The 15,569-nt window shown below is 41.8% G+C and overlaps 1 protein-coding gene across 1 annotated transcript in view; it reads right to left on the reverse strand.

The window, feature by feature from the left end:
- Window positions 1-15,569, reverse strand: part of FCHSD1 (FCH and double SH3 domains 1) — a 180,204-nt gene that overhangs the window by 27,178 nt on the left and 137,457 nt on the right. Inside the window, exons 10-11 of the mRNA XM_073649733.1 lie at window positions 6,909-7,004; window positions 3,733-3,852 (exon numbers count right to left, since the gene is read on the reverse strand). Coding sequence (XP_073505834.1) covers window positions 3,733-3,852; window positions 6,909-7,004 — 216 coding nt within the window. The remainder of the gene's footprint in view (window positions 1-3,732; window positions 3,853-6,908; window positions 7,005-15,569) is intronic.

A 15,569-nucleotide genomic window follows, 5' to 3' on the forward strand; every position in this document is an offset into this window, starting at 1 on the left:
GATGCTGAGAATCTTTTTTCGGGACATATTGTACTTCATGATAGTGGTACAATTTCTTCAATATCACTTGCATTTATTTGTGAAAAAATTGGAAATTTGGAAAAATTTTGAAAATTTCACAATTTTCAAAATTTTTATTTTTATTCCATTAAATCAGAGAGATATGTTACACAAAATAGTTAATAAATAACATTTCCCACATGTCTACTTTACATCAGCACAATTTTGGAACCAAATTTTTTTTTATTAGTGCGCTATAAGGGTTAAAAGTTGATCAGCGATTTCTCATTTTTCCAACAAGATTAAGAAAAACATTTTTTTTAGGGACCACATCACATTTGAAGTGAGTTTGAGGGGCCTTTATGACAGAAAATACCCAAAAGTGACACGATTCTAAAAACTGCACCCCTCAAGGTGCTCAAAACCACATTAAAAAAGTTTATTAACTCTTCACGTGCTTCAAAGGAATTTTTGGAATGGGGAAGAAAAAAAATGAACATTTAACTTTTTTCACAAAAATGTCACTTTAGACTCCAATTTTTTTATTTTTGCAGGGGTAACAGGAAAAAATGGACCCCAAAATTTGTTGTGCAATTTCCCCTGAGCATGCAGATACCCCATACGTGGGGAAAAAACACTGTTTGTGTGCACAGCAGGGCTCAGAAGAGAAGGAGCGCCATTTAACTTTTTGAATGTAAAATTTGCTTGAATAATTAGCGGACGCCATGTTGCGTTTGGAGAGCCCCTGATGTGCCTAAACAGTGGAAACCCCCCACAAGTGACACCATTTTGGAAACTAGACCCGTTAGGGAACTTATCTAGATGTAGGGTGAGCACCTTGAACCCTCAGGTGCTTCACAGAAGTTTATAAGATGGAGCCGTGAAAATAAAATTTTCACATTTTTCCCACAAAAATGTTTTTCAGCCCCCAGTTTTGCATTTTCATAAGGGTCACATGAGAAATTGCACCATGCAACTTGTTGTGCAATCTCTCCTGAGTAAGCAGATACCCCATATGTGGGGGAAAACCACTGCTTGGGCATACGGCAGGGTTCGGAAGGGAAGGAGCGCCATTTGAGTTTTTGAATGTAAAATTTGCTTGAATAATTAGCGGATGTGCCCCTGATGTGCCTAAACAATGGAAAACCCCCACAAGTGACACCATTTTGAAAACTAGACCCTGAGGGAACATATCTAGATGTGTGGTGAGCACCCTTAACCCCCAGGTGCTTCACAGAAGTTTGGAACATGAAGCCGTGAAAATAAAAAAAATAACAATTTTTCCACAAAAATTATCTTTTAGCCCCAAATTTTTTAGTTTCACAAGGGTAAGAGGAGAAAATGGAACCTAAAAAATGTTGTGCAATTTCTCCTGAGTACGCCAATACACCATATGTGGGGAAAATACACTGTTTGGGCGCACGTCAGGGTTCAGAAGGGAAGGAGCACTGTGTGACTTTTTGAATGCAAAATTGGCTGGAATCAAGAGCGGACGCCATGTCGCATTTTGGAAGCCCCTGATGTGCCTAAATAGTGGAAACCCCCCACAATTGACTCCAATTTGGAAACTAGACCCCTCAAGGATTTTATCAAGGGGTATAGTGTACATTTTGACTCCAGAGGTACGACAGAATTTGATAACATTAGGTCATCATATTGAATAAGTTGTCATTAGTCTTGAGCGCAAGTGCTTGCTTCTTGAGTTTGTATTGGGTACTCTGGTATGTACCATGTATCACGGGTGCTCGAGTGACATGCTCGAGTCCCTGCCCCGCATGTTTCACGGTTGTTAGACACCCAAAAAAAAAACATGCGGGGATCCCTCGTGCATTGCAAGCGATCCCAGACACGTTTTTTTTGGCTGCGAACTCTAATACAACCCCAACCCTAGCCCAACCCCAACACTAGCCCCAACCCTAACCCCAGCCCTAACCCCAGCCCAGCCCTAACCCCAGCCCAGCCCTAACCCCAGCACAGCCCTAACCCCAGCACAGCCCTAACCCCAGCACAGCCCTAACCCCAGCACAGCCCTAACCCCAGCACAACTCTAACCCCAGCACAACCCTAACCCCAGAGTTTATTTTTTTACACCGCTCCTCGTGTGGTATAAGTGATTAGACAACTTTATTCTTCAGGTCGGTGCGATTACAGTGATACCAGATTCATATCGGGTTTTTATGATTGACAACTGTCACACACTAAAAGAAGCTTTTTTTGCAAAGACTAGTTTTTTGCATCACCATATTTTGAGAGCTATAATTTTTCCATATTTTTGCCAACAGAGTCATGTGACGGCTTGTTTTTTGCGGGACAAGTTGACGTTTTTATTGGTACCATTCTCGGTCATGTGACATTTTTTGATCGCTTTCTATTCCGATTTTTGAGAGGCAGAATAAACAAAAACCAACAATTCAGGAATTGTTTTTTTTTTTTTTTATGCCGTTCCGCATGTGGTAAAATTGATAATGCAGCGTTATTCTTCGGGTCAGTACGTTTACAGCGGTACCGCATTTATATAGTTTTTCTATGTTTTGGCGCTTTTACACAATAAAAACTATTTTCTATAAAAAATAATTTTTTTGTATCGCTTTATTCGAGAGCTATAACGTTTTATTTTTTGGATGATGGAGCTGTGTGGCTGCTTGTTTTTTGCGGGACGAGATGACGCTTTCAGCAGTACCATTTTTATTTACATTCGTCTTTTTGATCGCGTGTTATTCCATTTTTTGTTTGGCGGTATGATGATAAAGCATTGTTTTTTTGCTTAGCTTTTTATTTATTTTTTTTACCTTGTTCACTAAAGGGGATAACTAGTGGGACAGTTTTATAGGTCAGGTCGTTCTGGACGCAGCGATACCAAATATGTGTACTTTTATTGGTTTATTTTTATTTTTTTTCATAATAAATAAATATTATGGGTTCAATATATTTTTATTTTTTGAGGATTCTTTTTTTCATTTTTTTTTTTATTTATATTTTTACATTTTTTTTTTCACTCTCCTACTTTTTTTTTTTTTTTTTTAACTCTTACACATAGTCCCATTATGGGACTTTCACTTTTTTCAGCCTGATCGGCTGCATGGCATAGAGAGCAGCAGCTCCCTTTGTCATGCAGCCTGTCAGGGCTGCACACAGGGGATACATTACTTTGGTCATGCACTGAGCATGACCAAAGTAACGTCCTGCCTCCTGGTGACCCGGATGTTGTCATGACAACATCGGGCCGTCATGACAACATCGGGCCGTCATGACAACATCGGGCCGTCATGACAACATCGGGCCGTCATGACAACATCGGGTCGTCATGACAACATCGGGAAGCCGCCACAGACATCGCTGGACACCGGCAATAGAGGTGAGTATAACGATCACCACCCCCCTTGCCACCGCAATGCTGCGATCAACTTCGATCGCAGCATTGCGGGAGTTAATGTGTCGGGAGTGGTGCGGGACCGCTCCCTGCACATAGCACCGGGTGTCAGCTGTGACAATCAGCTGACACCCGGCGGCGATCGCCCCACACCGCTTGTGTGCGGGCGCGATCGCCGCACGCGTAATAGTACGTAGCTGGCCCTATAGGCCCAGCTACGTACTATTACAGACAAGGTCGGAAAGGGGTTAAAGTGTACAAAAAAGTTAAAGCAAATGGTAATGAAAACTATTTAAAAACATTTATTTTATAAGTAAGGTGCTTCGCATGTGCCATATTCTTTCCAGCACATTTCTACTAACCCTTTCTCCGTGAGTCTTCAGTTTATAATCTCTGGCAGATCTGCTCGTCCACCTACGTGCCTCCTTATCCAAGACGTTCATTTCGTCGGGCGCTTTTACAAGGGTCACTAACTTTAGTATCTGTGAAAAGAAATAAAAAACATTCAAACTATAAAGAAAAGTTCCCAGAATATTTCATAAATAATTTTTATTTCCTTGGTGATCAGAGATTATTTTCATAGAAAGATTTCCATCGCTTTATATATTGAATAAATCGACTTTGCACATTTAGGATCAGTTTACAATTTCCTTAGGTCTTTGGTTTATGACAATTTGGCTAATAGAAGAGTTGCTCTCTATGGGTTCGATACATAAAGGTCTTTTCAGCAAAATTCTGGCTTAAAACATCTTCAAAATGTAGCAAACTTTCTACGGAACTCAAAGTCTTAATGAATTGGGTTTACAAGTTAACCACTAAGTGACTCAATATTCCACTACACCATGTGTCAGCACCCGCCAGTCACAAGCCATACCTACCCATGTAAAGGCAAGTTGCAAGTGTATTGCACAGGCTGTGGACCGCAATGAGAAATGAAATCTCAGTATTATTGATTATTCTCCTGCATGATGATGTGTCACGTATGATGACTCATGGAGAATAGAGAATTTTTCTAATTTTGGAAACATTTGGGTGGATATTCCCATCTATGAAAAGTTTTAAAATAGCTCCTGGAAAACTATGAATTGAAAAAAAAGAAGTCACTTGTGTTAGTTTCTCTTGGCCCTCATGTTTTTTCCTTGTAAAGCTAATTGGAGGAGGGGATAACAACACAAAATGCCCGATTAAATTGTGTAAACTCTTTTCTCAATGTCTGTGATACATAGGGGCAGCACATCATCTGAGGGTTAGTCCATGTGGGACTTATCTGCTATGGATTAAGTAAGGTAGAATGGTATTTAACAGGGAGAAATGCAAGATTGTACATCTGGGCAAGAAAAATGAAAATGATACCTACAGAATGGGAGGAATAGAACTAAGCAACAACATGTGTAAAAAAGACGTGGGTATACTAATACATCACAGACTGCACATGAGTCAACAGTGTGATGCAGCAGCAAAAAAGGCAAATACTGTGCTGGGATGTATAAAGAGAAGCATAGAGTCTAGAACATGTGAAGTAATTATCCCCCTCAACTCCTTTGATCAGACCGCATCTGGAATACTGTGTCCAGGCACCACATCGGAAAACTGGAGCAAGTTCAGAGAAGAGCGACCAGAATGGTGACTGGTCTGCAAACCATGTCCTATGAGGAACAGTTAAAAGATCTGGGAATGTTTAGCTTGCAAAAAAAAAAAGGCCAAGAGAAGACTTAATAGTTGTCTACAAATATCTCAAGGGCTGTCACAGTGAAGAGGGATCATCTGAAAGGGAGAAGATACAGATTAGATATTAGAAAAAAACTTTTTGACAGTGAGGGTGATCAATGAGTGGAACAGGCGGCCATGAGAAGCGGTGAGTTCTCCTTCAATGGACGTCTTCACACAGAGGCTGGACAGACATCTGTCTGAGATGGTTTAGTGAATCCTGCATTGAGCAGGGGGTTGGACACGATGACCCTGGATGTCCCCTCCAACTCTAACATTCTGTGATTCTAGGATTCTTCTGGGAAGAATTTCTTCAAGATTTTGGTGGTGTCTGTGGGAATTTTCACCCATTCATCCAGAAAACCATTTGTGAGGTCAGACACTAATGTTGGATGAGATGGCTGGTCTTGCAATCTCTATTGTCATTAATTTCAAATGTTTTAGATGGGGTGGAGGTCAGGACTCTGTGCAGCCGGTCATGTTCTTCCAAGCCAAACTCCCCCAACCATGACTTTATGGATCTTGCTTTGTGCTTTGGGACACAGTCATGTGAGAATTGAAAAGCACCCAAAGCTGGAAACATAAAATTGTCCAAAATGTCTTAATATGCTGAAGTATTAAGATAACCCATCTATGGAAGGGGTTTAGGCCAAACCCTGAAAAACAACCCAATAGTATTATCCTTCTTCCACCAAATGTAGGCACAATGCAGTAAGACTAGTAAAATTCTCTTGGCATTCACCAAACCCAGACTGTCAGACAGTGAAGCATGATTCATCACTCCAGAGAACAAAGTTCCTCTGCTCAGGAGTCCAGTGGTGGATGCTTTACACCACTCCATCTGATGCCTGGCATTGTGCTTGGCGATGTAAGGCTTGCATGCAGCTGCTTGGCTGTGGAAACCCATGCCATGAAGCACCCGATGCACAGTTTTTGTGTTTATGTTAGCGAGTGGACCTGTGGACTCTGCAGTTATGGAATTAGCAGAGCAATGGAGACCTATTTACTCTGCTCATCTGTAGTTTGTGGCCCTGCCCTGCAATTTTACATAGTCTCTACTTTGTGGCCAAGTCGTTGAGGCTCCTAAACTCTTCTAATTTTCAATAATAGCACTCACAACTAATTATGGAATATTTAGGAGAGAAGAAATCTCAAGCACGGACTTGTGCATTGCTTGGCTACATATATTAGACTTTGCCTATTTGCTGTTTTACGTCATGTACAAAACATTAAATTGTCCTGCAATATTTTGTTCTAGGGAATAAAACTGTACGTGAGCAAAACATCTAAGATTCTAAGCACACAAGAAACAGAAATGGTGAACCCTGCTCAACAATTAAAGAGATTGAATGAAAATCTGAGGAATAGTAATGAGGAAAAATCACTTAAAGAGAACCTGTCACCAGGATTTTACACCCCAAACTAATGACATGTATGTAAAGGTGCATTAATGCTGAGTAAATCCTTACCTTTCTTGTAGAAATCGGTTTTGCGGTTTTAGAGAAATCCATAGTTGAAATTTTATGCTAATGAGTCACAAGTGCAGTGGGAGTACTCTGCACTTCCTACTTCTCCCCACAGGCCCCGCCCACTGCCTGCTTCCTGTCTTTGACTGACAGCCCACTGCACTTGTGACTCCGCATACAATTTCAACTATGGATTTCTCTAAAACAGCAAAACCGATTTCTACAAGAAAGGTAAGGATTTACTCAGCATTAATGCACCTTTACATACATGCCACTAGTTTGGGGTATACAATCCAGAGGACAGCTTCTTTTTAAAACAAGTTTAACCTGTCACAATCTGAACAGGAATCAATACGATCTCGCACCTTGTCCGCTCCTGCCGGCTGGAATTGTTGAATTGGCGTCGGGGAAAAAACATTGGTGTCTTTCAAAAATAGCTGTAGGTTCTGCTGCCGGGAAACCTGAAGAAGGACAGAGAGAAGACTGAAACATACACAGGCTTGTCTGCAGAAGACCGGGAAAATCTGTAAAACAACTGCCATTATATAATAAATATGCAAGTGAAAGGGAATGTCATAGATAGTAATTCTATAATATACGATTACCAGGATAGCTCACTATAAAGGAATATTCCAGTGATAGGTCATGAAATATTCTACATATGATTTCAGCCGTCTATATGGGCATGTAGGCCACAGCAAAGTATCATTCAAATCAGCTTTCTATCTGCGATACTGATGTCGTGTTCTAGAGAAATCCATGTTTTTTTTTCTTAATATGTAAATGAGCTGTTAACTCCTTTACTCCAGAGGGTGGTTTGCACGTTAATGACCAGGCCAATTTTTACAATTCTGACCACTGTCACTTTATAAGGTAATTACTCTGGAACGCTTCAACGGATCCCCCTTATTCTGAGAATGTTTTTTCGTCACATATTGTACTTCATGATAGTGGTAAAATTTCACTTGTGTTTATTTGTGAAAAAATCGGAAATTTGGCAAAAAATTTTAAAATTTCGCAATTTTCAAACTTTGAATTTACATGCCCTTAAATCAGAGAGATATGTCACACAAAATAGTTCATAAATAACATTTCCCACATGTCTACTTTACATCAGCACAATTTTGGAACCAAAATTTTTTTTGGTTAGGGAGCTATAAGGGTTAAAAGTTGACCAGCGATTTCTCATTTTTCCAACAAAATTTACAAAACCATTTTTTTAGGGACCACATCACATTTGAAGTCAGTTTGAGAGGTCTTTATGACAGAAAATACCCAAAAGTGACACCATTCTAAAAACTGCACCCCTCAAGGTGCTCAAAAACGCATTCAAGAAGTCTATTAACCCTTCAGGTGCTTCACAGGAATTTTAGGAATGTGGAAGAAAAAAATGAACATTTAACTTTTTTCACAAAAATGTCACTTTAGACCCAATTTTTTTTTATTTTCGCAGGGGTAACAAGAAAAAATGGACCCCAAAATTTGTTGTGCAATTTCCCCTGGGCACGCAGATAGGGCACGCGGATAGCCCATATGTGGGGAAAAAAACACTGTTTGGGTGCACGGCAGGGCTCGGAAGGGAAGGAGCGCCATTTGACTTTTTGATTGTAAAATTTGCTTGAATAATTAGCGGACGCCATGTTGCATTTGGAGAGCCCCTGATGTGCCTAAACAGTGGAAACCCCCACAAGTGACCCCATTTTGGAAACTAGACCCCCCAAGGCACCTATCTAGATGCATAGTGAGAACTTGGAACCCCTAGGTGCTTCACAAATTGATTCGTAAAAATTAAAAAGTATTTTTTTTTTCCACTTTTTCATTTTTACGAATCAATTTGTGAAGCACCCGAGGGTTCCAAGTGCTCACTATGCATCTAGATGGGTGCCTTGGGGGGTCTAGTTTCCAAAATGGGGTCACTTGTGGGGGAGCTCTAATGTTTAGGCACACAGGGGCTCTCCAAACGCAACATGGTGTCCGCTAACAATTTGAGCCGATTTTCCATTCAAATTGTTAGCGGACACCATGTCGCGTTTGGAGAGCCCCTGATGTGCCTAAACAGTGGAGCTCCCCCACAAGTGACCCCATTTTGGAAACTATACCTCTCAAGGATTTTATTAAGGGGTATAGTGAACATTTTGAACCCAGAAGTACGACACAGAATTTGTTAACATTAGGTCATCATATTGAATAAGTTGTCATTAGTCTTGAGCGCAAGGGCTCGCTACTTGAGTTTGCATCGGGTACTCAGGTATGCACCATGTATCACGGGTGCTCAAGTGAAATGCTCAAGTCCCCGCCTGCATGTTTCACGGTTATTAGACACCCCCAAAAAAACATGCAGGGATCGCTCGTGCATGGCAGGCAATCCCCGCGAGGTTTTTTTGGCCGCGAAGCATATGGGGCGGAGACTCGAGCACCCGCGATACTCAGTGCATACCCGAGCACCCGATACAACCTCAAGTAGCGAGCACTTGCGTTCAACACTAGTTGCCATATCGTCATCTTTTTTTTTTTTTTTTTTACTTTTGAAAAAAAAAAAAACAACCCCAACCCTAACATTAGCACAACCCCAACCCCAGCGTTTATTTTTTACGCCGTTCCTCGTGCAGTATAAGTGATGAGATTACTTTATTCTTCAGGTCGGTGCGATTACAGCGATACCAGAATCATATCGGGTTTTTATGATGGACAGCTGTCACACACTAAAAGACACATATTTTGTAAAATCTAGTTTTTGCATCGCCATATTTTGGCCGACAGAGTCATGTGACAGCTTGTTTTTGCGGGATGAGTTGACGTTTTTATTGGTGCCATTTTCAGACATGTGACATTTTTTGATTGCTTTCTATTCCAGCTTTTGGGAGGCAGAATAAACTAAAACCAACAATTCAGGAATTGTGTTTTTTTACATTTTTTTATTCTGCTCCGGGTGTGGTAAAATTGATAAGACAGCTTTATTCTTCGGGTCAGTACGTTTACAGCGGTACCACATTTATATAGTTTTTCTATGTTTTGGCGCTTTTACACAATAAAAGCTATTTTATAGAAAAAAAAATTTTTTTGGCATCGCTTTATTCTGAGAGCTGTAACTTTTTGATTTTTCGGCTGATGGAGCTGTATGGCGGCTTGTTTTTTGCGGGACGAGATGACGTTTTCAGCGATACCAATTTTATTTATATTTGTCTTTTTGATCGCATGTTATTCCATTTTTTGTTTGGCGGTATGATGATAAAGCATTGTTATAGCTTTGTTTTTTATTTTTATTTTTTACCGTGTTCACTGAAGGGGTTAACTAGTGGAACAGTTTTATAGGCCAGGTCGTTCCGGACGCGGCGATAACAAATATGTGTACTTTTATTGTTTGTTTGTTTTTTTTTCATAATAATATTTATTTTTTAGTGGATTATTTTTTTTATTTTTTTTTTTATATTTTTACAATTTTTTATTTTTTTTTTCACTTTCTGGGAGTTTTTTTTACTTTATTACTTTGTCCCACTATGGGACTTTCACTTTTTTTATTCTGATCGCCTGCATGGCACAGGAATGCAGCACCATCCGTGTGTCATGCAAGCAGTCAGCGCTGGACAGGGAGAAGATAGTTTGGAGATGCACTGTGCATGACCAAAAAATCTTCCTGCTGTCTAGTGACCCGGATGTTGTCATGACGACATCGAGTGGCCATGGCAACACCCGGGAAGCCGCGGCAGACAGCGCTGGAGGCCGGAAGAGGAGGCGAGTATACCGATCACCTCCCCTTGCCACCGCAATGCTGCGATCGACTTAGATCGCAGCATTTCAGTGGTTAATGTGCAGGGTGCGGTGCGGGACCGCTCCCTGCACATAGTACCGGGAGTCAGCTGTGACAATCAGCTGACACCCGGCGGCGATCGCGCCTGTGTGCGCGCGCGATCGCCATGACGTGCTAATACGGGTCAGGCTCTTAAAGCCCAGGGCACAGACGCGTATTAGTACGTCATGGGCTTTAAAGGGGTTAAGATCTATGGGCCGGACACAGATCTCCATGAGAATCTGCCTCCAGAGATTATTTTAAATGAAAGAGGGATAAACCAATATAGATCAAGAGAACAGATTGTCAGTCATTCCATGTCTCACACTGGTAACGTCCCCTTTAATTTAAAATAAGTTCTGGAGGTGGAGATCTATGCCCGGTCCATAGATCTTAAGAGCTAATTTACATATTAAGAAAAATGTGGATCTCTCTGGAATAAAACATCCGATCGCAGATATGAAGGTATCATTTTATACCTCTTCCTATGACCTACATGTCAATATAGATGGCTTGGAGGGTTGATCCTACTGACAGATTCGCTTTAATAAATGGACACAAGCATCTCATTATCTCACTTACGTGAGCTTTGGCCAGGGCATACAGTATATAACTTGCTAACTAACGGCCTCTAGTTGCCAGTTATATTTTATACCTGACCCTGGTTCTCTCCTTATACTTCTGCTGCTATGATATAGTGTGTGACTTTGAATTGTTTTGACCCTTGCTTTTGCCTGATAATTCTGACTTATGACCCTTCTCTGCCAACCCGATATACTGGCCAGCAGCCAGTCAGTGCACCTAACCCAGGTTATCCTGAGTAAGCACAGATCCCTGCACGGAGGTTAAAGGGTGAAGCCCAATGTTCCTCTGGGACCTGCTGTTCATGGAAGCCTATTAGGAGCTGCCAGGCCATCATAAACAGCTACTTTACTCCTATCACTGAAATGCTTGTAGGTATACTACACTGCTCAAAAAAATAAAGGGAACACTCAAATGATACAGCCTAGATCTGAATGAATGAAATATTCTCATTGAATACTTTGTTCTGTACAAAGTTGAATGTGCTGACAACAAAATCACACAAAAATCATCAATGGAAATCAAATTTATTAACTAATGGAGGCCTGGATTTGGAGTCACCCCCAAAATTAAAGTGGAAAAACACACTACAGGCTGATCCAACTTTGATGTAATGTCCTTAAAACAAGTCAAAATGAGGCTCAGTATTGTGTGTGGCCTCCACGTGCCTGTATGACCTCCCCCTACAACGCCGGGGCATGCTCCGGATGAGGTTGCAGATGGTCTCCTGTGGGATCTCCTCCCAGACCTGGACTAAAGCATCCGCCAACTCCTGGACAGTCTGTGGTGCAACGTGACGTTGGTGCATGGAGCGAGACATGATGTCCCAGATGTGCTCAATCAGATTCAGGTCTGGGGAACGGGCGGGCCAGTCCATAGCTTCAATGCCTTCATCTTGCAGGAACTACTGACACACTCCAGCCACATGAGGTCTGGCATTGTCCTGCATTAGGTGGAACCCAGGGCCAACCGCACCAGCATATGGTCTCACAAGGGGTCTGAGGTTCTCATCTCGCTACCTAATGGCAGTCAGACTACCTCTGGCGAGCACACGGCAGGGCTGTGCGGCCCTCCAAAGAAATGCCACCCCACACCATTACTGACCCACTGACAAACTGGTCATGCTGAAGGATGTTGCAGGCAGCAGATCGCTCTCCACAGCGTCTCCAGACTCTGTCATGTCTGTCACATGTGCTCTATGTGAACCTTTCATCTGTGAAGAGCACAGGGCGCCAGTGGTGACTTTGCCAATCCTGGTGTTCTGTGGCAAATGCCAAGCGTCCTGCACGGTGTTGGGCTGTGAGCACAACCCCCATCTGTGGACGTCGGGCACTCATACCACCCTCATGGAGTCGGTCTCTAACCGTTTGTGCAGACACATACACATTTGTGGCCTGCTGGAGGTCATTTTGCAGGGCTCTGGCAGTGCTCCTCCTGTTCCTCCTTGCACAAAGATGGAGGTAGCAGTCCTGCTGCTGGGTTGTTGCCCTCCTACGGCCCCCTCCACGTCTAATCGATGTACTGGCCTGTCTCCTGGTAGCGCCTCCAGCCTCTGGACAGTACGCTGACAGACACAGCAAACCTTCTTGCCACAGCTCGCATTGATTTTCCATCCTGGATGAGCTGCACTACCTGAGCAACTTCTGTGGGTTGGAGAGTCCGTCTCATGCTACCACGAGTGTGAAAGCACAATCAACATTCAAGTGACCAAAACATCAGCCAGAAAGCATTGGTACTGAGATGTGGTCTGTTGTCCCCACCTGCAGAACCACTCCTTTATTGAGTGTGTCTTGATAATTGCCCATAATTTCCATCTATTGTCTATTCTATTTGCACAACAGCATGTGAAATTGATTGTCAATCAGTGTTGCTTCCTAAGTGGACAGTTTGAGTTCACAGAAGTTTGATTTACTTGGGAGTTTTATTCTGTTAAGTGTTCCCTTTATTTTTTTGAGCAGTGTATATTAGGGGATTGCTGTGTATGCAGTTCCATGTATGTTATTACACTAACATATTATGGTAGTTGATTTATTACCAACCCAATAAACATGTGATCTATGGACAGTAAGGAAAATAATATTTTTATAGTAGGAAGCCAACAATTACAGCACTATATCATTTTCATTAAAATATAATTGCTCATTATCATATCTCTGCTATACCTGTATAGCAACTTGTGACATGCAAAAACCTTATAAGACAGTATCACACATTATTGGGCCCCACAAACTGTTTTCTACACATATAGAAGTTCGTTAGACAAGTTTTTAAAGTGAATATGTCAGCAGGTTTTTTGCTCAGTAATCTGAGAGCCGCATGATGTAGGGGCGGAGAGCCTGATTCCAGTGATGTGTCACTTACTTGTCTGCTTGCTGTCATTTTGATGCAATCACTGTTTTCTCTGATGCAGATCTAGCAGTGAACTAACAGTGTAGATAAAGTGGAGATGTTGTGTTCTTGTTGATATGTCAGCTAGTACATGTCGTGGTATTGTCAATGTCACGTCCCCTTTCACTCCACTACTATTGAGGCTGTGGCACATTGCCAGCCATGTAGACTAAGTTATCGTAAGTGACAGATTGAGGCCTTTTGCATTTGCCATGGTAAGGGGTTTTGTTCATCCTTTTTAAATCCACCATTGATCTATTATAACACTCAGTATTAATAGACATTGACTGCATGTGCCTGTAGTCCCTGTATTGTAGGGATCCCTCTCATATCTATAGTGGCATAGATTGTGGTACTATTAATATATACATACATTTTCTTACCGTTGTATCTATAGGCTTCCAATAGGGATTGTTTTTTTTGCTCGTTGGAGTATCCCTTCTTGTGAGGGGTGCCTAGTACCTAGGGCGAACCAGGGCAAGGCGACGTTGAGTGGGGCGCCACAAACTTGTGTGCATTATTAAGGTGCCAACCTCCATGGCAAGGTAGCGGTATTATATTAGTGATTCCCTCTCCACTTACTCCAAAAAACCCTAGGTATTAATGTGGCAATTTGTTTATGTATATACAGGGGGGATAATAAGTATTTGATACACTGCCGATTTTGCAAGTTTTCCCACCTACAAAGAATGGAGAGGTCTGTAATTTTTATTGTAGGTACAATTCACCTGTGAGAGACAGAATCAAAAAATCACATTGTATGGTTTTAACATAATTAATTTGCATGAAATAAGTATTTGATACAGTAGAAAAACAGAACTTAATATTTGGTACAGAAACCTTTGTTTGTAATTAGAGGTCAGACGTTTCCTGTAGTTCTTGACCAAGTTTCACACACTGCAGCAGGGGTTTTGGCCCACTCCTCCATACAGATCTCCTCTAGATCTTTCAGGTTTCATGGCTGTCACTGGGAAACATTGAGTTTCAGCTCCCTCCAAAGATTTTTTATTGGGTTCAGATCTGGAGACTGGCTAGGGCACTCCAGGACCTTGAAATGTTTCTTACGGAGCCACTCCTTAGTTGCCCTGGCTGTGTGTTTCGGGTCATTGCCATGCTGGAAGACCCAGCCACGACCCATCTTCAATGCTCTAACTGAGGGAAGGAGGTTGTTGGACAAAATCTCACGATACATGACCCCATCCATCCTCCCTTTAATACGATGCAGTCATTCTGTCCTCTTTGTAGAAAAGCACCCTCTAAAGTATGAGGTTTCCCCCACCATGCTTCACGGTTGGGACAGTGTTCCTGGGGTTGTACTCATCATTCTTCCTCCAAAAAGTTCTATTTTGGTCTCATCTGACCACATGACCTTCTCCCATGCCTCCTCTTGATCATCCAGATGGCCACTGGCGAACTTCAAATGGGCTTGGACATATGCTGGTGTGAGCAGGGAGACCTTGCGTGCCCTTCAGGATTTTAATCCATCACGGCGTAATGTATTACTAACGGTAATGTTTGAGACTGTGTTCCCAGCTCTCTTCAGGTCATTGACCAGGTCGTCCAGTGTAGTTCTGGGCTGATTCCTGACCTTTCTTAGAATCATCCTTACCCCATGAGGTGAGATCCTGCATGGAGCCCCAGACCAATGAAGACTGACAGTCATCTTGTGTTTCCTCCATTTTCTAATAATTGCACCAACAGTTGTTGCCTTCTCACCAAGTTGCTTGCCTATTATCCTGTAGACCATCCCAGCCTTGTGCATGTCTACAGTTTTGTCCCTGGCATCCTTAGACAGCTCTTTGGTATTGGCCATGGTGGAGAGGTTGTGGTGTGATTGAGTGTGTGGACAGGTGTCTTTTATACAACTAATTATTTCAAACAGGTGCAATTAATACAAGTAAAGAGTGCAGAGTAGGAGTTATTCTTAAAAAAAAAAAACTAATGGGTCTGTGAGAGCCAGAGATCTTGCCGGTTAGTAGGTGATCAAATACAGTGGGTACGAAAAGTATTCAGACCCCTTTAAATTTTTCACTCTTTGTTTCATTGCAGCCATTTGGTAAATTCTAATAAGTTCATTTTTTTCTCATTAATGTACACTCTGCACCCCATCTTGACTGAAAAAACTCAGATATGTAGAAATTTTTGCAAATTTATTAAAAAAGAAAAACTGAAATATCACATGGTCATAAGTATCCAGACCCTTTGCTCAGTATTGAGCAATACTTTTGAGCTAGTGCAGCCATAAAAGTCTTCTTGGAAATGATGCAAC

The sequence above is a fragment of the Phyllobates terribilis genome, unplaced genomic scaffold (assembly GCF_046119375.1).
Source record: "Phyllobates terribilis strain yellow unplaced genomic scaffold, ASM4611937v1 Scaffold_10__3_contigs__length_209671492, whole genome shotgun sequence".
Taxonomy (NCBI): Eukaryota; Metazoa; Chordata; class Amphibia; order Anura; family Dendrobatidae; genus Phyllobates; species Phyllobates terribilis.